Source organism: Ranitomeya imitator, chromosome 3 (genome assembly GCF_032444005.1).
Source record: "Ranitomeya imitator isolate aRanImi1 chromosome 3, aRanImi1.pri, whole genome shotgun sequence".
Classification (NCBI taxonomy): Eukaryota; Metazoa; Chordata; class Amphibia; order Anura; family Dendrobatidae; genus Ranitomeya; species Ranitomeya imitator.
In genome coordinates this window covers 505991956-506019328 of record NC_091284.1, presented here as the reverse complement: position 1 = coordinate 506019328, position 27373 = coordinate 505991956, and the positions used below count along the sequence as shown (strand labels likewise).

Sequence of the window (27373 nt, the reverse complement as noted above, 5' to 3'; positions counted from 1 at the left end):
CACATCCACCCCCTCAGTGCCCTGTCCTCACCTCACCCACAACACCCCCATGGTCTCACATTCACCCTCCAGTGCCCTGTCTCCCCTCCCCCACAATACCCACATGGCCTCACATTCACCCTCCAGTGCCCTGTCTCCCCTCCCCCTACATTACCCCCATGGTCTCACATTCACCCTCCAGTGCCCTGTCTCCCCTACCCCACAATACCCCCATTGCCTCACATTCACCCCCCAGTACCCTGTCTCCCCTCTCCCACAATACCCCCATGGTCTCACATTCACCCCCAGTACCCTGTCTCCCCTCTCCCACAATACCCCCATGGTCTAAGATTCACCCCCCAGTACCCTGTTCTCCCCTCCCCCACAATACCCCCATTGCCTCACATTCACCCCCTCAGTACCCTGTCTCCCCTCTCCCACAATACCCCCATGGTCTCACATTCACCCCCCAGTACCCTGTCTCCCCTCTCCCACAATACCCCCATGGTCTAACATTCACCCTCCAGTACCCTGTCCTCCCTCACCTACTTTCAGTCCCTACAATACCCCCATGGCCTCACATTCACCCCCCAGTGCCCTGTCTCCCCTCTCCCACAATACCCCAATGGTCTCACATTCACCTGACAGAGACATACCTGAATTTAGTAAAGCTAATAAGTTCCATCCCCACTTACTGATGAAGTTTGCAGGCAGGACCAGGAAGTGTCTGTGTCAGTGAAATGGCACTAGGACCCAGCGTGCACACTGCACAGAGTGAAGATTCAGAGCTGCAGCCCAGGAAAAGACAGGCAATACCATTCACTGCAGGAGGGAGACTCTGCAGCCGGCCACTGTGCTAGCAGCGTGCAGAGTCTCCGTCAGACGGGAGCAGACATACTGCTCTGCTCCTATGTGTGTGTTCTGCCTCCTCACAGAAGTGGTCTCGCCCTGGCTCCCAGTGGGCCCCTTCATGTGACAGGGCCCAGGGCGACGGCCTCCTCTGCCCCCCCCCAGTAGCTATGCTACTGGTGCTCGAATAAGGTGTTCTAGTTCCCTCAGCTCCATGTCTCAAGGCTGTTACACAGCTGCATCATATACAGGGTTTGCTTGTTTGCTAGGCAAAAAAATTACACAAAAGATACTTCAATGAAAAAAAAATACAGTTTTCTGAAGCATCTTCTGCTTGAAAAACTTGATGGGTTTGCTCGATTTTAAAAGACATCTTGTGCACATTGTCTTTTGATCTTTAGACAAACCAGAGTTTCTTATTTGGCAAATAATTCTTAATCATGTGGCAAACCTCCTAAAAGCATTGGAGGAACTAGAGTTAGCTTATTTTCCCCCTGGTCTTCTTTGCATTAAGCATGACATAATTAGTGGGTACGCTTTGCCTGGGGTGTTTCACTAAATCACTGATCATTTTAATGTCCTCTATCTTGTAAGTCATACAATTCAGTAGAATTATAAATAATCAATGTTTGTTGATCCAACACTTACACATTACCGTTGTTATCAACAATCATGGAGGAAATTATAGTATGTCAATAATCGAACATGAAAATAGTAATTACAAATAATTACAACATTCATTTTGCAGAAGCCAAGTGGATGTGACTATAGAGTATAAGAGTCGTTTCTTGCACCCAGCTGAAGCCACCATATTACTAGTATCTAAACCTAGCTGTGGGGCAGGTGGGACCACACTCTCCTTCTCTCTTCAGTCTAGATTGACTGATTTATCTCCAACTGTAAGTATTTTTCTCACCTTTTTTGGGTAAAGAATATGTTAAGCTAAAATACAATGGGTACGGAAAGTTTTCAGACCTATTTACCTTTTTTCCTCTGTATTTTTCACTTTGTTTCGTTGCAGCCATTTGGTAAATTCAAAAAAGTTCATTTTTTCACATTAATGTACACTCTGCACCCCATCTTGACTGAAAAAAAATGAGATGTAGAAATGCTTAATTGGGTTTAGGTCAGGCTCTGGCTGAGCCAGTCAAGAATGGTCACAGAGTTGTTCTGAAGCGACTCCTTTGTTATTTTAGCTGTGTGCTTAGGGTAATTGTCTTGTTGGAAGGTGAACCTTCGGCCAAGTCTGAGGTCTAGAGCACTCTGAAAGAGGTTTTCATCAAGGATATCTCTGTACTTGGCTGCATTAATGTTTCCTTTAATGGCAACCAGTCATCTTTTCCCTGCAGCTGAAAATCACCCCCATAGCATGATGCTGCCACCACCATGTTTCACTGTTGGGATTGTATTTGGCAGGTGATGAACAGTGCCTGGTTTTCTCCACATACACCGCTTAGAATTATCACCAAAAAGGGTTTATCTTTGTCTCATCAGACCAGAGAATCTTATTTCTCATAGTCTGAGAGTCCTTCATGTGTTTTTTTAGCAAACTCTATGCAGGCTTTCATATGTCTTGCAATTAGGAGAGGCTTCCGTCGGGCCACTCTTTCTGACATCAAGACCCGACTGGTGGAGGGCTGCAGTGATAGTTGACTTTGTAGAACTTTCTCCCATCTCCCTACTGCATCTCTGGAGCTCAGCCACAGTGATCTTGGAGTTCTTTTTTACCTCTCTTATCAAGGCTCTTCTCCCACGATTACTCAGTTTGGCTGGACGACCAGGTCTAAGATGACTTCTGGTGGTCCCAAACTTCTTCCATTTAAGGATTATGGAGGCCACTGTGCTCTTAGGAACCTTGAGTACTGCAGAAATTTTTTTGTAACCTTGGCCAAATTTGTGCCTTGCCACAAGACTGTCTCTGAGCTCCTTGGCCAGTTCCTTTGACCTCATGAAAAATTTAAAGGGGTCTGAATACTTTCCATACCCACTGTACATTTTACAAATTCTTATAATGAAAAATATAGCTGCAGTGATCAATGACAAACATGTAAATAGTGCGAACCCTACTGATTACTAAAATGGGGGTCTCCTGCCTTCCTTTCCTCTTTATTATACAACACTAGAGAGAAAAAGTTTGAATAAAGTGGTGGTTAGGTATAGTAAGTGCAGTGCCAGTCCTTTCAAGAACTATGGAACAGAGACTGATGAGTCCAGCATTGTTTTCATCCACCAGCTCTGGGGTGGTGCTAACTAATCTTAGTTCCCTGTCCTTAGTTTCATACTTAAAGTCTAGCGTCTTCTTCAGCTCTTTCTGGCTCTGCTCCGGTCAGCCTCAAGCAAATTGTGACCTGTCGGATCGTTCCAGTATTTTCTTGGCGATACGGAAGTCACAACTCAATTTAAGTCTATGAGAGCCAGAATGAGGCCAGAACGAGGTGAGAACAAGGCTTTCATACACTTAAATTGAGAACTTGTAAGTGTAACCTCCGACTTTCGGTCAGTCAGAAGTTGTGGTCACAAGGTGGCGACAAGGGACTGCAGTGGTGCCGGGAAGAGCTGAAGATGGCGACTGGTAGGTATAATACTAGGGTCAGTGAACTTTGATTGGTATCACCACTCCAGCGCTGAAATAAAAAAAAACTCAGTTTTGCTTTAAATGGAGTGGCTGGGCACTGCTCCATTCCTGTGGGTATGTGGGAAATAAGGCTGCCGTCACACTAGCAGTATTTGGTCAGTATTTTACATCAGTATTTGGAAGTCAAAACCAGGAGTGGAACAATTAGAGGAAAAGTTTAATAGAAACATATGCACCACTTCTGCATTTATCACCCACTCCTGGTTTTGGCTTACAAATACTGAGGTAAAATACTGACCAAATACTTCTAGTGTGACGGCAGCCTAACTGCTGTGGAAAAACCCTTTTCAGATGTAAAAAAGTGTCATTTAGTGGAAATATAGATTAACAGAGGTTCTGTTTTCTGACCTTTTTTTTTTACTTAAATGCATGTATTTGGGGCACAAATACTTTTTTTGCAATTGTTTTTTATTTAAATTGCACCCTTTGCCTTTTACAGGTTCTTTGTTTCCCTGCAGCCTGCAAAATGAGTTAACTCAGAATTCATTGGTGAACTGTTCTGATTGGGAGTAAGGCTGGTTTCACACTAGCATTTGTGTCCGCAGCGTAGGGTTGCATACTTCTTTCCTTCAGATCTGCCCGCAACATGTTGCGTTCGGCGGGCACGTCAAAAAGATGCACGGGGACGCATCTGCACGCATCTGCATACAACGCATGTCCTTGTTTACACAATGTTAAATATAGGTACGCAGGACGGATGCGGATGAATGCAGATCTGAAGGAAAGAAGTACGCAGCCCTACACTGAGGACCCAAACGCTAGTGTGAAACCAGCCTAAGTAACCCATTTATCTGTATTTTACTGAACTCCCCTGTGCTGATTTATGACCACAGACCACATTAAAGATGAGCTGATCTTAGATGTGGTCATAAATCGGAAGAGAAGAACTCAAACAAATACAGATAAAAGAGTTACAAATTGCCTATCAGAACAGTTAACTCATACTACAAGCAGAATTATTCAGGGAAACAAAAGAACCTGTAGAAGCAAAACGGTAAAAAACTATTTACTGGTCCCGATTTACAAAAATTATTTTTAGCCCAAAATAAATGCATTTAGGTAAAAGAAAAATGGTCGTATCTATTAAAGTAGTGTGATTATGCAAATTCAGTTTTGTAAAATATTGCTTTTCTTTTTAGGGTATGGTAATTAAATCTTCATTTTCACTGTGATACTTCATATTGTTAGTTAGTCCTACATTATGTAGGACTAACTAACAATATGAAGTATCACAGTGAAAATGAAGATTTATATTGTAAATGTCACCATTGTTTGCTACTGATAGTAATAGGGTGATATGTATCCGAGGAGGCGAGGAAGTCGGAGTCATTACTTGTCATTGATTAACTATCCTCACTTCAGTATCTTGACAGTTGTTCTTTGGCTGCCCTTCTCTTCTGGCTTTGTAGCCACTAGCAGAAGACGATGAAGAAGAACTGCATGACATCTTACATTTAGAAATAGCTTCCAGCGAGTGGAGTGATAACCTCCAGATCCCGGTGTTCTCTTTAAGTCATACATCTCATGTATTGTTGAAAATGAAAAGTCAGATAAAGATAACATCCATAGACAGGAGTGTACAGAATATTTCTACCGTTGTGTAATATGTGATAATGAACATTTAGTTGTGAATTCTTTTATTTACCGTAAGGCTCAACTGAAGCAAGAATCTCCATGCTATGAGTTGGAAAAAATCTGTTTATCTGTTGAAAGCCCTTACAAACGTCATGGAAAATTCAGGTACGTATGTGTAATCCTCCATGTGTATAACAGATGAGATAATAAAGTAAACTATCACAGATGAGTCAGGTGTTGTGAGAAATAGTAGCATTATAAGGCAGTCACAATTTACCTCTCTTCTATGCTGATAAAAAAGAAAGCTTCTGATTAGTTGATACATCTAATATATTCTTATTATTTTTATTATCACACTCAATTTTCTAAAAATATTTCTTTTTTTACGTTTTTGATCTTTATGGTAATTAATCCTCATAAAATGAAATTCAATACAAACATAATCTAGTACAGCTCTTGTCAAATTTTTCTACTGCAGCCTCATCAGAGAGGCCAAGCTAATGACTGGCCCCATCAGACAGACCAAGATGATGCCTAGATCTCGCCATACTAGAATTAAACAGATCTCTCAGTTTTCCTTTTTTGTCTCCTGATCTCAGTAACATAACAGAAAGTGCAAAAAGAGTCAATTATGATGTTAAACCAGAGGTGTGATTTGCATAGTTGCAGTCACATGCCCACTAGACTCTTCCCTGCTTCTTTCAATTCAAGAGAGTAGAAGAGAATTGATAGAAGCTGGATGAGACTAGTCGGCGGGTGACCACATATATGCAAATTGACCGCTTTGTCATCCAGAGCGTCCAGGGAAATCGTGACAGTGTGCATTTTGCACGGTTTGCCAGTCTTCAGTCATGTAGAGTGACTGCAGACTTATTTTCAGTCTGGAGAATCCCTTTAATACTGTTCTTTTGCCCCATAAACAGCATCATGTTATTGGCAGCACATCCTTCATTTAGTAGAAGAGAACTGATAGAAGCTGGATGAGACTAGTTGGCAAATGACCACAAACATGCAATTTGGCCACCTTCTCTTCCAGAGTGAACAGGGAAATCGTGATAGTGTGCACTTTGCACGGTTTGCCATTAAATGGTGCCGATGACAATGCAACCCTACATACCTGCTCTATGCAAGCAAGATCAGCAAGTGTTGTCCATGTATTTTGATTGTTAGCTTCATTAGCACCTCAGATGTGGAAGTGAGTGGTACAGGGGTACATCTTTAAAAGGGTTGACAGCTCCTTCTTGGGAGCCCCAGGGTGCAGCATAAAATAAACTACTTAGCCCCCAGATGGGCGCTATTCCCCCGATATCAGTGCTATGTCCTGCTCCAGTATCACACTATGAACACTGTCACATGACAAATGCAGCGGGAAAACAGTGTTTCTTCTACTTTGATTGAACAGTGAAGGCTGCAGCCAATCAAAAGCCACATGACATTGATTATCGCAAGCTATGGTCAGGAGACACAGGACTGAGAAAGAAGGAACATCGCTGGTCTGAAAGCTACATATAGAGTTTATTTTATACTGCACGCTGGGCGTATTAAGAAGGGGTCGTCTATTAGTGGACAATCCCTTTAAGAACAGGAAACCTTCCCTTGGTCTGTTATTGTACAGTCTTTTCTATAGGTTACACTAACCCTCTATTACGGGATGTTTTCAGCTTTCAGGATTCTCACCTGTATGGGTGTGCACTGTGTGACAAATAATAAAAGCAGTTAGTACTCACCTTCCTTCGGTCCAGCGTTGCTGTTCGCTGCCACGATTGTCTCTAAGCATCTGATTTTATTTTTACGTGGCGCTCATCAAAACAGAGAAGGTAGAATACCCAATTAACACTTGGAAGCCTGCTTCCCTGCATAAAAAGTGAAGTCATAACATAATGTATATCTGACAATCCAAATACGAAAACTTATCTTAGGAATGTATATCAAAATGTCAATTTTTATTAATTACACATACAAAAAATATTAAATCAAAAAGTTACATTGCAGAAAAAGCATTGTAATGGTGTCCCATTATTAATGTGTCTGATTTTTTTTTCCACAGGTCAGATTTTTTAAACATCTGTACACACATTATTTTAACTAAATCTGATACTTATTGTTTATGAATCTGACATACTGTATCTTATACTAACTCAGAAATGTATCCCACTAAATGGAGATAACGTGTACATTTCTGATGACAAAAGGTAGTGCTATTAATAGGGTTGACTTTAATAGGTAATATAATGTATACCTGATTGTCATACATGTGAGTTACTGCAAATTACGGTACATACTCATCCTTGGATAAAAATACTCCTCTATATTGTTGAACGGAGTATATTTACCCTGCTGTATAATATGTGGTGGGGCTAGATGAGTGTGAGTATTTATTGTTTGCATCCCAGGCCGTTAATTTAAAATTATAATTACATTTATTGTTTGTGCCAGGCCGTCTATTAATTAGCTTTGGGGTCCATAAACCTTAGAGGAAAATGAGTGAATCTGCATATTTATGTGAAAGCGACAATTTGGTGACAAAAACATCTGGTTTGCACTTGTACTTGTTTCTAGTGGTTCATAGTCAATGGCCCACCGGGGAAAATAAGTGCCATAACTCTCCTTGAAATATTAAAAAAAAATAGGGGCCAGTACACCTTTATTATAAAATTAAGTACACATGGGCAATATGCAAACATATACATACACTGTGTGACAGCACACTGTGTCTAATGAATACATGAACTCTACTACTGCTAAACATGTAATAACGTAAGGTAATTAGCATTTTCTGATCAATAAATTAAAAAGCCATCCAACTACGACAAGGTATACCTAAAAATGGATGGTCACTGACTCTAAGGCCGGGGTCACACTGGCGTATTGCATCCGATGCGAGAACATCGGATGCGATATGCTAATGACTAGGGTTGAGCGAAACGGGTCGGCCATTTTCAGAAGTCGCCGACTTTTGGCAAAGTCGGGTTTCATGAAACCCGACCCGACCCCTGTGTGGGGTCGGCCATGAGGTCGGCGATCTTCTGAATCTGGTATCGGAATTCCAATACCCAGTTACGATATGTTTGCAATATCGGAAATTGGTATTCCTATTAGGTATATACTCACCCTCGGACGCGCCCTGCTTCTTTCCGGCAGCCTTCCTTCCTGAGAATCAGCGCTTGAAGGACCTTCGGTGACGTCGCGGCTTGTGATTGGTTGCGAGAGCGGTCACATGGGCGGTCGCGCGACCAATCTCAAGCCGCGACGTCATCTAAGGCCCTTCACGTGCTGATTCTAAGGAAGGAAGGCTGCCGGTTAGTACCAGGGCGCGTCAGAGGGTGAGTATAGCAATATTTTTTATTTTAATTATTTATTTTACACTTAAATATGGATCCCAGGGCCTGAAGGAGAGCTTCCTCTCCTTCAGACCCTGGGAACCATTGGAAACCCAATGCACTGCATTGGGTTTCGTGTTTCGGCCGACCCCGGCTTTTTTATAGGATCGGCCGATTTCACTCGACCCGACTTTTGAAAAAGTCGGGTTTCGTAAAACCCGACCCGATCCTATAAAAGTAAATGTCGCTCAACCCTACTAATGACACTCGGCTCCTGCTCGCAGCAGAGTAGGAGCCGAATGTCATGCGTCTGTGCTCCGATTCTCTCGCACAGTGAGGATCGGAGCACAGCTGCGGAGGAGGCGGAGAAATGAATTTCTCCATCTCCTCCATTGCTGGGGTCCGCTTATAGCTCACATCACTCGGATGATATCCGAGTGGTGTGCGCTGTCTCACTCGCAGCCATAGGCTTATATGGGTGCGAGTGAGCCGAGAGTTTTCCTCGGTCCGAGACAATTGTCTCGGACTGAGGAAAACGGCCGACAAAAAGTCGGCTGCTGGAAGCTGCCCCATAGTGTAACATTGGTCCAAGTGCAATGCGATTTTTTATCGTATTGCACTCGGCCATATTACGGTCTAGTGTGACCCCGGCCTAATGATTCAACTCTCAATGTGCCAAAATAGATTTCATGTGAACTTGGAAACAAATTAGATTCAGGCTTAAATCTTAATTAAAACCTTTCTGGGAAAGCTTTGTGGATCCTAGTACTGAGGCCTCCTTGATATGTTGTCACCATCTAATGAAAGAAAACACCATTTAAAACAAAAAACATTGATTATAAAAGAAAAACATTTAGGATAAAACATAAAACTGTATTACAGTTGCTTTTTTACAGGCTCTACAAGGGACATGCTATAGAAGAAGAGCAGCATGGTGTAATTACATACTTCACTATGATAAATATCTGATCTTTTCATTCCCTGCCTGCTGCTATCCCCGTGGGCTGAATCGTAATCTCTTGTGCAACTTCAGTTAGAGATGTCATCCAACACATGGGGTTTAGGAATAATGTGAAGGATTGACGCACTATCTAGGAATCATCCTGCTCTCAGTGTACTTGCAAAGTTGATTTTTCTCTTTTTTACTACCCTACCCAGCAATGCAATTAATTTGGTCATCCTAAAGCTCCTGACAGTTTCTCTTTAACACCTTAATCCTCAGAGCTTTTTTTGGTTTTGCGTTTTTCGCTCCCGTCCTTCCCAGAGCCATAACTTTTATATTTTTCCATCAATATGGCCATTGGAGGGCTTGTTTTTTGTTGGACGAGTTGTACTTTTAAACGACACCATTGGTTTTAGCATGTCGTGTACTAGAAAATGGGAAAAAAATTCCAAGTGCGGTGAAATGGCAAAAAAATGCAATCCCACACTTGTTTTTGTTTGGCTTTTTTGCTAAAACTGACCTGCCATTGTGATTCTCCAGGTCATTACAAGTTCATAAACACCAAACATGTCTAGGTTCTTTTTTATCTAAGTGGTGAAATAAAATTCCAAAATTTGCATAAAAAAAATTGCACAATTTTCCAATACCCATAGCGTCTCCATTTTTCGTGATCTCGGGTTGGGTGAGGGCTTATTTTTTGCATGCCGAGCTGACATTTTTAATGATACCATTTTGGTGCAGATACATTCTTTTGATCGGCCATTATTGCATTTTAATACAATATCGCGGCAATCAATAAAACATAATTTTGGTGTTTTGACTTTTTTTCATTGCTAAGCTGTTTAACAATCAGGTTAATCCTTTTTTTATTAATAGATCGGGCGATTCTGAATGTGGCGATACCAAATATGTGTAGGTTGGATTTTTTTTTTATTGTTTTATTTTGAATGGGACGAAAGGGGGGTGATTTGAACTTTCATATTTTTTTTATTTTTTTTCATATATTTAAAAACAATTTTTTGTTTCTTTTGGCATGCTTCAATAGCCTCCATGGAAGGCTAGGAGCTGCCACAACTTGATCGGCTCTGCTACATAGAGGCGATGCTCAGATCACCTCTATGTAGCATAATTACAGACTTGCTATGAGCACCGACCACAGGGTGGCATTCATAGCAATCTGGCATCAACAACCATAGAGGTCTCAAGGAGACCTCTGGTTGTCATGCCGACAAACCGATGACACCTGATCACGTGCGGGGGTCAGCGGTGCTAACATTTCCGGCCGAATGGCAGGAAGCACATGTTAAATCCGCTGTCAGAGTTTGACAACGGCATTTAACTAGTTTATATGCGTGGGTGGATCGCAATTCCATCTGTGGCTACTGCGGGTACATGTCACTCTATTTTATGAGCCCATGTAAATTAGATAGATTTTAGATGCCATTTTTTAATACTTTAAAACTCACTTCCAGTAGGAAGATATTTGTGTTTTTAATGAATACAATGTGACTGATAATGGACAACAGTCTTTACATGTGAGATTACACTGTTGTCTATTAAGGCTACTTTCACACTTCTGTCTTTTGTCCTCCGTCGCAATCCGTCGATTTGGGCAAAAAACGGATCCTGCAAATGTGCTTGCAGGATGCGTTTTTTTGCCCATAGACTTGTATTAGCGACAGATCGCGACGGAGCAAGAAATGGCGGACGCGACGCGCAAGAAAAGTTCAATGTAAAGTTTTTTTGTGCGTCGCGTCCGCCATTTTCGACTGCGCATGTGTGGCCAAAACTCCGCCCCCTCTTCCCCGGACTGCAGAATGGGCAGCAGATGCATTGAAAAACCACATCTGCTGCCCACGTTGTGCAGTAATTTCACAGCGTCCGTCGGTACGTCGGCCCGATGAAATGTGAAAGTAGCCTAAAGGTACCTTCACACTGAACAACTTAACAACGATAACGATAGCGATCCGTGACGTTGCAGCGTCCTGGATAGCGATATCGTTGTGTTTGACGCGCAGCAGCGATCAGGATCCTGCTGTGACATTGCTGGTCGGAGCTAGAAGGCCAGCACCTTATTTCGATGTCTTCACTGGTAACCAGGGTAAACATCGGGTTACTAAGCGCAGGGCCATGCTTAGTAACCCAATATTTACCCTGGTTACCATTGTAAATGTAAAAAAACCCCAAACACTACATACTTACATTCCGGTGTCTGTCGCGTCCCTCGCCGTCAGCTTCCCGCACTGACTGTGAACGCCGGCCATAAAGGACAGCGGTGATGTCACCGCTGTGCTCTGCTTTACGGCCGGCCAGCGCTTACAGTCAGTGCGGAAAGCTGACGACGAGGGACGCAACAGACACCGGAATGTAAGTATGTGGTGTTGTTTTTTTTTTTTACATTTACAAAGGTAACCAGGGTAAACATCGGGTTACTAAGCGCGGCCCTGCGCTTAGTAACCCGATGTTTACCCTGGTTACCTGGGGACCTCGGCATCGTTGGTCACTGGAGAGCTGTCTGTGTGACAGCTCTCCAGCGACCACACAGCGACGCTGCAGCGATCGGCATCGTTGTCTATATCGCTGCAGCATCGCTTAATGTGACGGTACCTTAAGATAAGTGCTTTTACCTTAGAATGCAATTGTAACTTGATCTTATCACTTCACTGGTTTTATCACTTTGTCTCTGCTTGTTTGAAAATTATGCAAATCTCTTTCTATCATACTCACACACACAGCTGCTTTTAATGTGAAACTACTGAGAAGTGCGGTAGGATTCTGTACCTCATTATATCTTTGTATACGTCTAATATTTTTACTGATTGAAGTTTTCCTGGTCCAAGTAATACAAGTCTGTGATAGTTTGTAAGCTTGCGAGCAGGGCCCTCATTCCTCTTGATATCTGTTTTGAACTGTGTTTATTGTTATGCTGTAATGTCTATAATGTAAAGTGCTACGGAATATGTTTGCGCTATATAAATAAATATAAATAAAATAATAAATAAAATTAGAACTTTAAGATTTAAGTCAGTTGTATTCTCACATAACTTACCTGACAAACTTGAACCCCCAGTAAGATATTGAAAAATTAATTCTTGTGTACATCACTCAGCACTGCTGATATCAAGGTGGATATAATCTGGCATGAGAGGGTATGAAATGGCCTTGTGTATAGGGTATGGTCCAGCATAGGCCGCTTTAACCCCGGGTATAGTCTGGACTATGGGTATAGTATGGCATGTTACATCGGATATCACATACAGTGCCTTGCGAAAGTATTTGACCCCCTGGAACTTTTCCACCTTTTCCCACATATCATGCTTCAAACATGAAGATACCAAATGTAAATTTTTGGTGAAGAATCAACAAGTGGAAAACAATTGTGAAGTTGAATAAAATTTATTGGTTATTTTACATTTTTGTGGAAATTCAAAAACTGAAAAGTGGGGCGTGCAATATTATTCAGCCCCTTTACTTTCAGTGCAGAAAACTCACTCCAGAAGTTCATTTTGGATCTCTGAATGATCCAATGTTGTCCTAAATGCCTAATGATGATAAATATAATCCACCTGTGTGTAATCAAGTCTCCGTATAAATGCACCTGCTCTGTGATAATCTCAGGGTTCTGCTTGAAGCACAGAGAGCATCATGAAGGATCACAACAGGCAGGTCTGTGATACTGTTGTGGAGAAGTTTAAAGCCGGATTTGGATACAAAATTATTTCCAAAATTTTAAACATCCAAGGAGCACTGTGCAAGCGATCACATTGAAATTGAAGGAGTATCATAGCACTGCAAATCTACCAAGACCCGGCCGTCCCTCTAAACTTTCATCTCAAACAAGGAGATGACTGATCAGAGATGCATCCAAGAGGCCCATGATCACTCTTGATGAACTGCAGAGATCTACAGCTGAGGTGGGACAGTCTGTCCATAGGATAACAATCAGTCATACACTGCACAAATCTGGCCTTTGTGGAAGAGTGGGCCTTGTTATCTGCTCATGTTTAATGTATTTGTCTATATTTGCCCCGTATTCACATGTAAAGCGCCATGGAATAAATGGCGCTATAAAAATGTATAATAATAATAATAATAATAAAAGAGTGGCAAGAAGAAAGCCATTTCTCAAAGATATCCATGAAAAATGTTTAAAGTTTGCAACACACCACCTGGGAGACACACCAAACCAGTGGAAGACGGTGCTCTGGTCAGATGAAACCAAAATCAAACTTTTTGGCAACAATGCCAAATGATATGTTTGACATAAAGGCAACACAGCTCATCACCCTGAACACACCATCCCCACTATCAAACATGGTGGTGGCAGCATCATGGTTTGGGCCTGTTTTTCTTCAGCAGGGACAGGGCAGATGGTTAAAATTGATGGGAAGATGGATGGAGCCAAATTCAGGACCTTTCTTAAAGAAAACCTGTTGGAGTCTGCAAAAGACCTGAGACTGGGACGGAGATTTGTCTTCCAACAAGACAATGATCCCAAACATAAAGCAAAATCTACAATGGAATGGTTCAAAATTAAACTTATCCAGGTGTTAGAATGGCCAAGTCAAAGTCCAGACCTCAATCCATTCGAGCATCTGTGGAAAGAGCTGAAAACTGCTGTTCACAAACGATTTCCATCAAACCTCACTAAGCTCGAGCTGTTTGCCAAGGAAGAATGGGCAAGAATTTCAGTCTCTCGATGTACAAAACTGATAGAGACATACCCCAAGCGACTTGCAGCTGTAATCGCAGCAAAAGGTGCGCAACAAAGTGTTAAGTTAAAGGGGCTGAATAATATTGCACACCCCACTTTTCAGTTTTAGAATTTCCACAAAAATTTTAAATAACCAATAAATTTCTTCACCAAAAATGTGCATTTGGTATTGTTATGTTTGAAGCATGATATGTGGGAAAAGGTTGAAAAGTTCCATGGGGCCAAATACTTTTGCAATGCATTGTACCTCACTCAGTAGGACTGTGATAAGTGAAGAAATATATATTATCCTGACTGATCACAACGGTGGTTATGTCCTTGTTTACCCATTCTGCGCATGCTGTCTCTGTGCACTGCTCTAAAGCTGTCAGACTGAAGGAGGAGGAGGTTGAAGCTGAAGATACCCTCACTCACTGCCACCCCTGTTGTTCTCGGCAAGGGGAACATATATTTCTTCACATATCACAGCATATGTTTCTTCACAAATCACAGATGTGTTCACGGCCAACCTAGGCATGTGTAATCTGGCTCTTCTGTCACTTGAAACATAAGTCTCCTGAGCTGTAAGTCTTTAGTTTGCAGCCCATCCTGACTCGCGACTAGGATGGGCTGCAGTTTAAATTATAGCATTGGTGCCATTTTTTCACATTCTTGATGAACCTCCTCAAACATAATACATTTTTGGGCTTCTGTTGGCCCTATGTGTTCTGATAAACCTATCCACTTCTCTTGCTATTTTTCAAAAGCGGTGAGAGGAGTGAAAAGGTGAAAACTACAGAAAATACACATTAGATTTGGCACCATAAAGTATGGCATTTTATGCGGCGAAGCATGTGCATGTAGAATAATCCCTCTTCACCTCACCCGCGCTTTATCACATCTAGCCTTGTTAACCATATCACCAAATACTTGTGCATTTTTTTATTTTTACAGAGCAAATTTGTCAATTAGGGTGCATTCAGAAATTTTTTTTACATGAATTTGTGACTAAGTTTCACTTGTTAATGAATTGAAAGAAAAAAGGCTCCACACAAAAATAAGTGTCAAGATCCTCAACAAAAACACATTATAATAAAGCTTTTTTTATACTGTTTTCTAATTTTTTTTTTCAAGCTGAAAACTCTACTTCCAGAAACTGTGTGAACATACCCTTGAAGCCCATTGTTCACTGAAATAACCTGCTCTTTCCCTGCATTTACATTTATGTGAAGTATAAAGGGTTTCTTAAATGTCGGCTTTCTATTTTCTGCATGTTGCATTAGCAGTTAGTGCTCATTAAGAGTCATTTCAAATCTGTACAAGAGAACATGCGCTAATGAGCTGTAATGATCATATTTCATGATACAGCACTTCTACAAATATTTTGCACGTTGTGGCGACTATTAAGGTTATGTATACTCAGTATATCCATATATTGTCATATCTGAGAATTCTAGCATTCTATTACTATTATGATAATATGAACGTTTAATTGATTTCTTTCTGGATCAAGTCTAATTGGAAAAACACAAAGGCCTTGTAGAAAGCTTAACATTCCCTCAAGCCTAATATTAGTGCTAATGTTTTTTTCATATTCCAAATGATTTCTTAACAGACAGTTTTACACCATTTCGCTCACATTGGTATGACGCACACAACCAATAATATGAACATTATTATGCATTTTAACCATTTTCCATTGAGCGTAAGAACAAGAACAAGCTATAGCTCTATTTGACTGCCTCAAATTTGAAAAAAAAACCTTATGTGATGGCTTTTTAAAATACTGTATTTAAGGACTGAACTGATAGCTCAAAGTTGTACAGCATGCTAAATCCTGTCAAAATAACATGACATCTGACATTTTTTGAACATCACTTTATGATGAAATAGAGATTCCTGAGTTACTATGTGCCATTTATTTTGTTGTCTGACCAACTTTGCCATTTCTTACAGAGTCATTTTAGTGGAATCTTCAAACCATTTATCATTTCCTAATTTCCAAGATGAAATTACAAAACTGAAAGATGAAAGACTTTTCAGGTACTGTGCATATTCAATTTCTTAGTACAGCAATTTTTAAAGGTGTTTTCTAGTTTGAAATAAATAAAAGTTAATCATTGCACATTAGAAAATAAATGGAATATTCCCATCTCTGACATTTCTGGTATATCCAGAGGATAAATCATAAATGATTATTACATGCACATGCACATTTCATCTGTAATCTGCATCTATCTCAAGAATGGCTCTTTGTCTTGTATTGACTAAAATGGGGAAGCAGCCAGTATCGCCATCTTCAGAGCTGCCACCAGGAATTTCAGGGCCTCATATTGTAAAAATTTTGGGCCCCCTTGAGACTCGCCCAAGCTCCACCCTAGATCCTCCTCCACTCCTCAAACCTTCCACATTTCCACCTCCCACTCTTGGAAAAGCTCCACTTCTGCACCATGTCCTCGCAAATCACACATTAACAGTTCCCTTCGAACACCAGATCACAAACATACAGCTGAAATCAGAAGTTTACATACATTATATAAAAAGACACATCTGCATGTTTTTCTCAATATGTGACATGAAATCAGAATAAACCTTTTCCATTTTAGGTAAATTAGGATTACCATAATTATTAATATTTGCCAAATGGCAGAAGAATCAGAGAGAGAGAATATTTTAAGGCATATTTATTACTTACTGCAAAGTAAAAAGTTTACATTCATTTCATTAGTATTTGGTACCATTGTCCTTAACCTGAATGACTTCAATCAATAGTTTGGGATATCCTCCACAAGCTTCTCACAATAGTTGGTTGGAGTTTGGGCCCATTCCTCCTGACAAAACTGGAGTAACTGATCCAGGTTTGTAGGTTGCTTTGCTCACACCTGCATTTTCAGCTTTGTCCATATACAGTGGGGCAAAAAAGTATTTAGTCAGTCAGCAATAGTGCAAGTTCCACCACTTAAAAAGATGAGAGGCGTCTGTAATTTACATCATAGGTAGACCTCAACTATGGGAGACATACTGAGAAAAAAAAATCCAGAAAATCACATTGTCTGTTTTTTTAACATTTTATTTGCATATTATGGTGGAAAATAAGTATTTGGTCAGAAACAAAATTTCATCTCAATACTTTGTAATATATCCTTTGTTGGCAATGACAAAGGTCAAATGTTTTCTGTAAGTCTTCACAAGGTTGCCACACACTGTTGTTGGTATGTTGGCCCATTCCTCCATGCAGATCTCCTCTAGAGCAGTGATGTTTTTGGCTTTTCGCTTGGCAACACGGACTTTCAACTCCCTTCAAAGGTTTTCTATAGGGTTGAGATCTGGAGACTGGCTAGGCCACTCCAGGACCTTGAAATGCTTCTTACGAAGCCACTCCTTCGTTGCCCTGGCGGTGTGCTTTGGATCATTGTCATGTTGAAAGACCCAGCCACGTTTCATCTTCAATGCCCTTGCTGATGGAAGGAGGTTTGCACTCAAAATCTCACGATACATGGCCCCATTCATTCTTTCATGTACCCGGATCAGTCGTCCTAGCCCCTTTGCAGAGAAACAGCCCCAAAGCATGATGTTTCCACCACCATGCTTTACAGTAGGTATGGTGTTTGATGGATGCAACTCAGTATTCTTTTTCCTACAAACACGACAAGTTGTGTTTCTACCAAACAGTTCCAGTTTGGTTTCATCAGACCATAGGACATTCTCCCAAAACTCCTCTGGATCATCCAAATGCTCTCTAGCAAACTTCAGACGGGCCCGGACATGTACTGGCTTAAGCAGTGGGACACGTCTGGCACTGCAGGATCTGAGTCCATGGTGGCGTAGTGTGTTACTTATGGTAGGCCTTGTTACATTGGTCCCAGCTCTCTGCAGTTCATTCACTAGGTCCCCCCGCGTGGTTCTGGGATTTTTGCTCACCGTTCTTGTGAACATTCTGACCCCACAGGGTGGGATTTTGCGTGGAGCCCCAGATCGAGGGAGATTATCAGTGGTCTTGTATGTCTTCCATTTTCTAATTATTGCTCCCACTGTTGATTTCTTCACTCCAAGCTGGTTGGCTATTGCAGATTCAGTCTTCCCAGCCTGGTGCAGGGCTACAATTTTGTTTCTGGTGTCCTTTGACAGCTCTTTGGTCTTCACCATAGTGGAGTTTGGAGTCAGACTGTTTGAGGGTGTGCACAGGTGTCTTTTTATACTGATAACAAGTTTAAACAGGTGCCATTACTACAGGTAATGAGTGGAGGAAAGAGGAGACTCTTAAAAAAGAAGTTACAGGTCTGTGAGAGCCAGAAATCTTGATTGTTTGTTTCTGACCAAATACTTATTTTCCACCATAATATGCAAAAAAAATGATAAAAAAACAGACAATGTGATTTTCTTGATTTTTTTTTCTCAGTTTGTCTCCCATAGTTGAGGTCTACCTATGATGTAAATTACAGACGCCTCTCATCTTTTTAAGTGGTGGAACTTGCACTATTGCTGACTGACTAAATACTTTTTTGCCCCACTGTATTTTCAATAGGATTAAGATCAGGGCTTTGTGACGGCCACTCCAAAACATTGACTTTGTTATTAGTGATGAGCGAATATACTCGTTACTCGAGATTTCTCGAGCATGCTCGGGGGTCCTCCAAGTATTTTTTAGTGCTCGGAGATTTAGTTTTTCTTGCCGCAGCTGAATGATTTAGATCTTTTAGCCAGCATAAGTAGATGTGGGGGTTGCCTGGTTGCTAGGGAATCCCCACATGTAATCAAGTTGGCTAACAGATGTAAATCATTCAGGTGTGGACAGAAAAGCGAAATCTCCGAGCACTAAAAAGTACTCAGTTGACCCCCGAGCGTGCTCAAGAAATCTCGAGTAACAAGTATATTCGCTCATCACTATTTGTTATCCTTAAGCCACTCTGCTACCAATTTGGCAGTATGTTTCTGGTCATTGTCCATTTGGAAGACCCATTTCTGCCCAAGCTTTAACTTCCTGGCTGATGTCTTGAGATTTTGCTTCAGTATTGCCACATAATCTTCTTTTCTCATGCCATCTATTTTGTAACGTTTTTGAAGATTTTAGATTGGACCAGGATCAATAACTTATGCCTCTATTATTCTGACATTACGCTATGGAATCTTAGCCTATTTGTTAGGAAATTTTATTTTTACAATAAACTATAAATGTACTTGAAATAGTAATTTTTTGTATACAACACTTCGAGATGATCTATACGTCCTCCTCTGATAAGGTTTAGGATAGGTACACTAATTAAATAAGAGATAATGCCTGTTATAATGATGTCTACATTTCATTAGTAAAAAGTACTACGTCAAATTGAAAATAGGGTAAATTAAACTATTATATATGTTATGGTAGGTCTACTCACTCAGCTGGACACAAAGGTAGACACTGGAACACTGACTGTTTAAGTCCTTCACTGGTTTATTATGTACATGCGGCATAAACCATGGTGAAATAAATATCTGACTTTTCAGATTTTGTGTTATTCTATGCCTGATGGAGACCTGAGGTGTCTTGAAAGCTTGCAATTTGTTATCATCTTTTCAGTTAGCCATTAAAAGGTATCAACCTTTGAGGACTCTCAAATAGATTTTTAGTAAAATCTTTAATTGTGGTCGTGTCTTTCATTCTTGATTCTGTTCACTAATAAATGACAAACCTTAATACAATCTGGTCTTGATTTTTCATTATTTGCTTTTTTTAAAGTCGCTTTTATTATCTTTTCCTGCGGAATTCATAGCCGTTTATTCTGACAAGTTCTTCAAAATTCAAAAATAGTATTTATTTTTTTATTGACCTTTTTATGCAATTTGTTAGCACAAGAAGTTGTGTGACATGTCACAAAAATGTCACAAAAATTCCATGGAAACAAAAAAATTCCTCTCTGGGGATTAGATCACATTTGCACAAAAATGTTGTGATTTTTTTTAGTAAAGTTGCAATTGATCTATAAGCTAGAAACATCTGGAAAGCCTAAACCCACCTAAAATGTCAAATTAAAGCAGCACTCCCATCAAAGTTTTTATCCTCTTAATGTATTGCAGTCATATTCTATAGCACTGTGTATTTACAATTGCTAATATTGCCTTTCTACCCATCTACAGTGGGTACAGAAAGTTTTCAGAACCCTTGAAATTCATTTGTTTCATTGCAACAATTCGTTAAATTCAAAAAAGTTCATTTTTTCCGATTACGGTAATATACACTTTGCACCCCATCTTGACTAAAGAAAAACAGAAATGTAGAAATGTTTGCAAATTTATTAAAAAAGAGAAACTGAAATATCACATGGTCATAAGTATTCAAACCCTTTGCTCAGACACTCATATTTAAGTCACATGCTGTCCATTTCCTTGTGATCCTCCTTGAGATGGTTCTACTCCTTCATTGGAGGCCAGCTGTGTTTAAGTAAACTGATAGGACTTGATTTGGAAAGGCACACACCTGTCTATATAAGACAAGACCTCACAGCTCACAGTGCATGTCAGATCAAATGAGAATCATGAAGTCAAAGGAACTGGCCAAGGAGCTCTGAGACAGAATTGTGGCAAGGCACAGATCTGGCCAAAGTTACAAAAGAATTTCTGCAGTACTCAAGGTTCCTAAGAGCACAGTAACCTCCATAATCCTTAAATGGAAGAAGTTTGGGACCACCAGAATTCTTCCTAGACCTGGCCATTCAGCCAAACTGAGCAATCATGGGAGAAGAGCCTTGATGAGAGAGGTAAAGAAGAACCCCAAGATCACTGTGGTTGAGCTCCAGAGATGCAGTAGGGAGATGGGGGAAAGTTCCACAAAGTCAACTATCACTACAGCCCTCCACTAGTTGAGCCTTTGTGGCAGAGTGGCCAGACGGAAGCCTCTCCTCAGTGCAACACATATGAAAACCCGCATAGAGTTTGCTAAAAAACACATGAAGAACTCCCCAGACTATGAGAAATGAGAAATAAGATTCTCTTGTCTGATGAGACAAAGAAAGACCTTTCAGCTGCAGGGACAGGACGACTGATTGTCATAGAAGGAAACATGAATGTGGCCAAGTACAAAGATACCCTGGATGAAAACCTCTTCCAGAGTGCTCTGGACCTCAGACTTGGCCGAAGATTCACCTTTCAACAAGACAATGACCCTAAACACACAGCTAAAATAACAAAGGAGTGGCTTCAGAACAACTCTGTGACCATTCTTGACTGGCCTAGCCAGAGCCCTGATGTAAACCCAATTGAGCATCTCTGGAGAGACCTGAAAAGCTTCAGAACAACTCTGTGACCATTCTTGACTGGCCTAGCCAGAGCCCTGATGTAAACCCAATTGAGCATCTCTGGAGAGACCTGAAAATGGCTGTCCACCAACATTCACCATCCAACCTGACAGAACTGGAGAGGATCTGCAAGAAGAATGGCAGAGGATCCCCAAATCCAGTTGTGAAAAGCTTGTTTCATCATTCCCAAGAAGACTCATGGCTGTACTAGCTCAAAAGGGTGCTTCTACTCAATAGTGAGCAAAGGGGCAGAATACTTATGACCATGTGATATTTCAGTTTTTCTTTTTTAATAAATTTGCAAAAATTTCTCAATGATCTCAATGAGAATAATTGTTTAACTCCATATCAGCATGGGTTTATAAGGATTAACTTCTGTCAAACCAATCTAATCAGTTTTTATGAAGATATAAGCTATAGACTGGACCAAGGTGAGTCATTAGACATGGTATATCTTGATTTGTCCAAAGCGTTTGATACCATGCCATACAAGAGGTTGGTACACAAAATGAGAATGCTGGGTCTGGGGGAAAATGTGTGTAAATAGGTATGTAACTGACTTAATGATAGGAAGCAGAGGGTGTTATAAATGGTATATATTCTCTAACTTGGTCGCTGTGACCAGTGAGGTACCGCAGGGGTCGGTGTTGGGACCTATTCTCTTCAAAATTTAGTAACAATCTTGTAGAAGGTTTGCACAGTAAAATATCAATATTTGCAGATGATACAAAACTATGTAAAGCAGTCAATACAAGAGCAGATAGTATTCTGTTACGGATGGATCTGGATAAATTGGAAACTTGCAGTTTAACAATGATAAATGTAAGGTTATACACATGGGAAGAAGGAATCCATATCACCATTACACACTGAATGGGAAACCACTGGGTAAATCTGACATGGAAAAGGACTTGTGGATCCCAGTTAATGATAAACTTACCTGGAGCAGCCAGTGCCAGGCAGCGGCTGCCAAGGCAAACAGGATCAGGGGTGCATTAAAAGAGCTCTGGAAACACATGATGAGAACATTATACTGCCTCTGTTCAAATCCCTGGTTAGACCACACAAGGAGTACTGTGTACAGTTTTGGGCACCGGTGCTCAGGAAGGATATAATGGAACTAGAGCGAGTACAAAGGAGGGCACAAAATTAATAAAGGGGATGGGGGAACTACAATAACCAGAGAGATTAGCACTATTAGGATTATTTAGTCTAGAAAAAAGACGACTGAGGGGCGATCGAATAACCATGTATAAGTATATAAGGAGACAATATAAATATCTCTCCGAGGATCTGTTTATACCAAGGAATGTGACGGTCACAAGGGGGCATTCTCTGCGTCTGGAGGAGAGAAGGTTTTTCCACCTACATAGAAGGGGATTCTTTACTGTCTATAATTCTTGCCTGAGGAGGTGGTGATGGTGAACTCAGTTGAGGGGTTCAAGAGAGGCCTGGATGACTTCCTGGAGCGTAGCAATATTGTATCTTACAGTTATTAGGTTCTTTAGAAGGACGTAGATCTGGGAATTTATTCTGAAGGCATATAAGTCTGAAATGGATGTTCAAATGTCTTTTTTCGGCCTTGCTAACTATGTTACTATAAACATTTTGATAGGAGTGCTTCCTTTAAAAAAATGACAATCATAAAAACATGGATAAAAAAAATGCAAATGAATAGGTGAGTTCAATCAGTCAAAAATAGATGCAAAATTCACAACGCTTGACAAAAAAAAGATGCAAAAGCAATGATGAATTTACCCCTATATGTTTGCTGGCTTGAAGTTCACCAAATTAAAAAAAAATAAGATTTTGTTATAATTAGCACTGTGCTGACACTGCTGTTATCAAAGGCAATCTCCTCTTTGTACTATTGTGAGATAAGGTAAACCATAGCATCTGTGAGTAAATCCAGTTCTACAGTGAATTGTGTGTCAGTGATTAGGATGGTATCAGTTACAGCATATGCATCAATAATAGGATTACAAATGTAGAGCTCATGAACAAAAAGAAAAGTAGGTCTTTCATGCAATGCTTTGACATTAGTTCTTAATCAAAATGTTTCTTTACCAAATCAAATATAGATGTAAACATGAAAGATGTTACTCTCTAGTGTTAAAGTTGGTAAAACACTTAATATGTATCTATACTTTTGTTCCTGTATCACTTTCCCTGACCACGTTTCAGAAACTAGCAGTGGTAATGACTGCTGTCGTAGAAGCAGGTGGTTGTCCAAAGGTGGACAACTTCACAGGATGTTCTAGCTAGCCTCTACTCCAATAAGACCCCAATAATCTAGCAGAAGATAACTCCATTAGAGCAGACTTTTCACCATTTTCACTTCTAAATTGGCCACATTATGATAAAGTGGCTGAAGATCTGAATAAAATATATTTTGTACAGTTTTATTTCTCATCTCCATTGTGGAGATATTAGCTAGTTAAGATTATATGCTAATTTCCACTATAATGTTGGGGGCATGCATAGAAATTCATTTCCGGAGGTATTTACTTTTTCGCCTGTATGGCATTGTCCAATTATAATCAGGCAACCATAGGTACCGTCACACTCAGCAACTTTCCAACGATCACGACCAGCGATACGACCTGGCCGTGATCGTTGGTAAGTCATTGCGTGGTCGCTGGAGAGCTGTCACACAGACAGCTCTCCAGCGACCAACGATGCCGAAGTCCCCTGGTAACCAGGGTAAACATCGGGTTACTAAGCGCAGGGCTGCGCTTAGTAACCCGATGTTTACCCTGGTTACCATTGTAAATGTAAAAAAAAAAAACACATACTCACATTCCGGTCCCGGCATCCGCTTCCCTGCACTCCTCCTGCATCCTGTGTGAGCGCCGGCCGTAAAGCAGAGCGGTGACGTCACCGCTGTGCTCTGCTTTACGGCCGGCCGGCGCTGACACAGGATGCAAGAGGAGTGCAGGGAAGCGGACGCCGGGGACGTGACCGGCACCGGAATGTGAGTATGTGTTTTTTTTTTTTTACATTTACAATGATAGCCAGGGTAAATATGGGGTTACTAAGCGCGGCTCTGCGCTTAGTAACCCGATATTTACCCAGGTTACCAGTGAACACATCGCCGATTCAGCAATGTCAGCGGGTGATCCAGCGACGAAATAAAGTTCTGGCCTTCTAGCTCCGACCAGCGATGTCACAGCAGGATCCAGATCGCTTCTGCGTGTCAAACACAACGATATCGCTAACCAGGACGCTGCAACGTCACGGATCGCTATCGTTATCGTTGTAATGTTGTTCAATGTGTAGGTACCTTTACAGGAAAAACAAAACCATGATAAGACCCAAACAGGCTTTCTCTATGTGATATGGTTGACTGAGGCATCACACTGACATCTTACTGACAGCACTTATTGCAAATTACAAGTGCTGTGAGGAGAGATGAATTTTGTGTCATAACATATACCCTTATGCATCTATCCCAGGTATTAGGAAATAATGCAGAGTAGGGATGATCGAATAGCTGCCTTGGTAACCTGGATACCTAGAGTGCTCCCGATGATCAGCTGTCCGGCGTCGCAGCTGCATGTGTTGCGGCTGTGTGACAGTCACAACACATCATGGATAGCCTGTTTGTTGGGCTCTCCATGCACGTGTTGTGACTGTGACACAGCCGCGACACATGCAGCTGCGACGCCGGACAGCTGATCATCGAGAGCACTCTAGGTATCCAGGTTACCAAGGCAGCTATTCGGGAAGTGCTATAACTATTTGGATAAGCTCTTATCCGGAGCTATTTGATCATCACTAATGCAGAGCAGTGTATATAGTGACACACAACTTTGCTCTAATCCCTAGGTCACACATATCTCACTGCTGGCACACACTTTGATTACAAGGAAAGAGAGTAGAGCTGTGTGTCATTACATACACTGTTCTACATTATCTGTAGTTACAAGTGCAATGAAGAGACCAGAGCTTTTTGTCTGAGATAGATGCAAAGCAGTGAATGTAATGACACAGAAAACTGCTTTCATCCCACTATCCTCACATTGTCAATGCTGTGAGATGAGAGCTGCAGCGTGTCATATACACCACTCTACATCTATTTCAGGTACTGGGACATAATTCCCCGATAACTGGGAAGGATGCAGAGTGGTGTATGCAATGACGCACAGCTCTGCTGTTCTCAGTATGTACCAGCAGTAAGATCTGTGTGACCTAGTTAGGCATATTACACTTACCAGACCACAGAGAGGATGCCTGTTCTAAGCTTCTGCAAGGGCATTTTCTTTTTTTCCTGCGATGCTCCCTATGATTGCGCAACATCATGCCGGGAATATAATCTCTTCTAAGGACCCCTTTATTATAGTGGAAATTAGCATATAAACTATACCATCTAATATCCCGGCAATGGAGATGTGGAGTTGATGAATAACAAAATTAAAAATATATTTTATTCAAATCTTAAGCCACTTTATCATGAAGTGGCCGGTTTAGAGTGTGAAAAGTCATGAAAGGTCCTCTTTAACAGTCTGCCTGTTGTGACAAGGATCATTTCTGTGTGGATTGGTTTCCAAATCTTCTAGATCTTCTAGTATACATCATTTTCCCGTGAGTACTGATAGCTTTCTACTCACTGTTTATGGACACATGTACAAAAATAAGCTCTACACCAAATCCTACGGCCAGATTTGTGCCCTTTACAAGACAATGATTGTGTAGACTCACATGGCAAGTATTTCAGCCTGACTATCAAGCCTTCAGCTCTCTTATAACTGTTTCCTTGACATCTCATTACAAACCCACTGGAAGACTAACATGACGCTCCTGGGAGCAAATGTATATGCAATTTCTAAAACTGGTGTCTTGTAGGTTCAAGGGCTGTAAATGTCAGTGGGCACATGGGAGTGGATGTCAAGGACAGCAGAAATAGGGGGAAGAACTTTCTGAGAACATTTTTATATTATACTTAAACCACCTTAATAAGCTGCAATATTTATTCTCATAAGTAGCGCAAAAATATGAGGACATTTGATGTTTGCATGCAAATCTCGGCCAGCTATGTTAATTTTGTTAAGCTTGGGCTGACTGGGGCTTTGGCTATGCTCTCCCATCAGTTCCATGCACCTCCTAATGAATTATGCACATTGTATTCCAGCGAGCCCAACTGGCATCCGCAATATATCTGCCCTTAGGTTCAAACAGTCAGAATACAGGAATTCTCATGAATGAGCCTCTCTGATCCTCTCTGATCCTAACCCCTACACTAAAGGCCCCTTCACATTAAGCGACTCTGCAGCGATACCGACAACGATCCGGATCGCTGCAGCGTCGCTGTTTGGTCGCTGGAGAGCTGTCACACAGACAGCTCTCCAGCGACCAACGATCCCGAGGTCCCCGGGTAACCAGGGTAAACATCGGGTTACTAAGCGCAGGGCCACGCTTAGTAACCCGATGTTTGTTTACCCTGGTTACCAGCGTAAAAGTAAAAAAAAAACAAACAGTACATACTTACCTACCGCTGTCTGTCCCCGGCGCTCTGCTTCTCTGCACTCCTCCTGCACTGGCTGTGAGCACAGCGGCCGGAAAGCAGAGCGGTGACGTCACCCCTCTGCTTTCTGGCTGATCGACGCTCACAGCCAGTACAGGAGGAGTGCAGAGCACAGCGCCGGGGACAGACAGCGGTAGGTAAGTATGTAGTGTTTGTTTTTTTTTTTACTTTTACGCTGGTAACCAGGGTAAACATCGGGTTACTAAGCGCGGCCCTGCGCTTAGTAACCCGATGTTTACCCTGGTTACCAGTGAAGACATCGCTGGATCGGTGTCACACACGCCGATCCAGCGATGTCAGCGGGAGATCCAGCGACGAAATAAAGTTCTGGACTTTGTTCAGCGACCAACGATCTCCCAGCAGGGGCCTGATCGTTGGTCGCTGTCACACATAACGATTTCCTTAACGATATCGTTGCTACGTCACAAAAAGCAACGATATCGTTAACGATATTGTTATGTGTGAAGGTACCTTAAGACATGTATATTCCTTTATAAAGACTCTGCATATAGTGTAAACATAAAGAACTGGCTGAGCAGCAGTTGAAAGTCATTTCTAAAGAAGTATCAGCTGGGCATTGA

The 27373-nt window shown here is 41.3% G+C and overlaps 1 protein-coding gene across 1 annotated transcript in view; it reads left to right on the top strand.

Moving 5' to 3' along the window:
- Positions 1 to 27373, top strand: part of CFAP47 (cilia and flagella associated protein 47) — an 874184-nt gene that overhangs the window by 339789 nt on the left and 507022 nt on the right. Inside the window, exons 39-41 of the mRNA XM_069757658.1 lie at positions 1577 to 1727; positions 5115 to 5203; positions 15951 to 16037. Coding sequence (XP_069613759.1) covers positions 1577 to 1727; positions 5115 to 5203; positions 15951 to 16037 — 327 coding nt within the window. The remainder of the gene's footprint in view (positions 1 to 1576; positions 1728 to 5114; positions 5204 to 15950; positions 16038 to 27373) is intronic.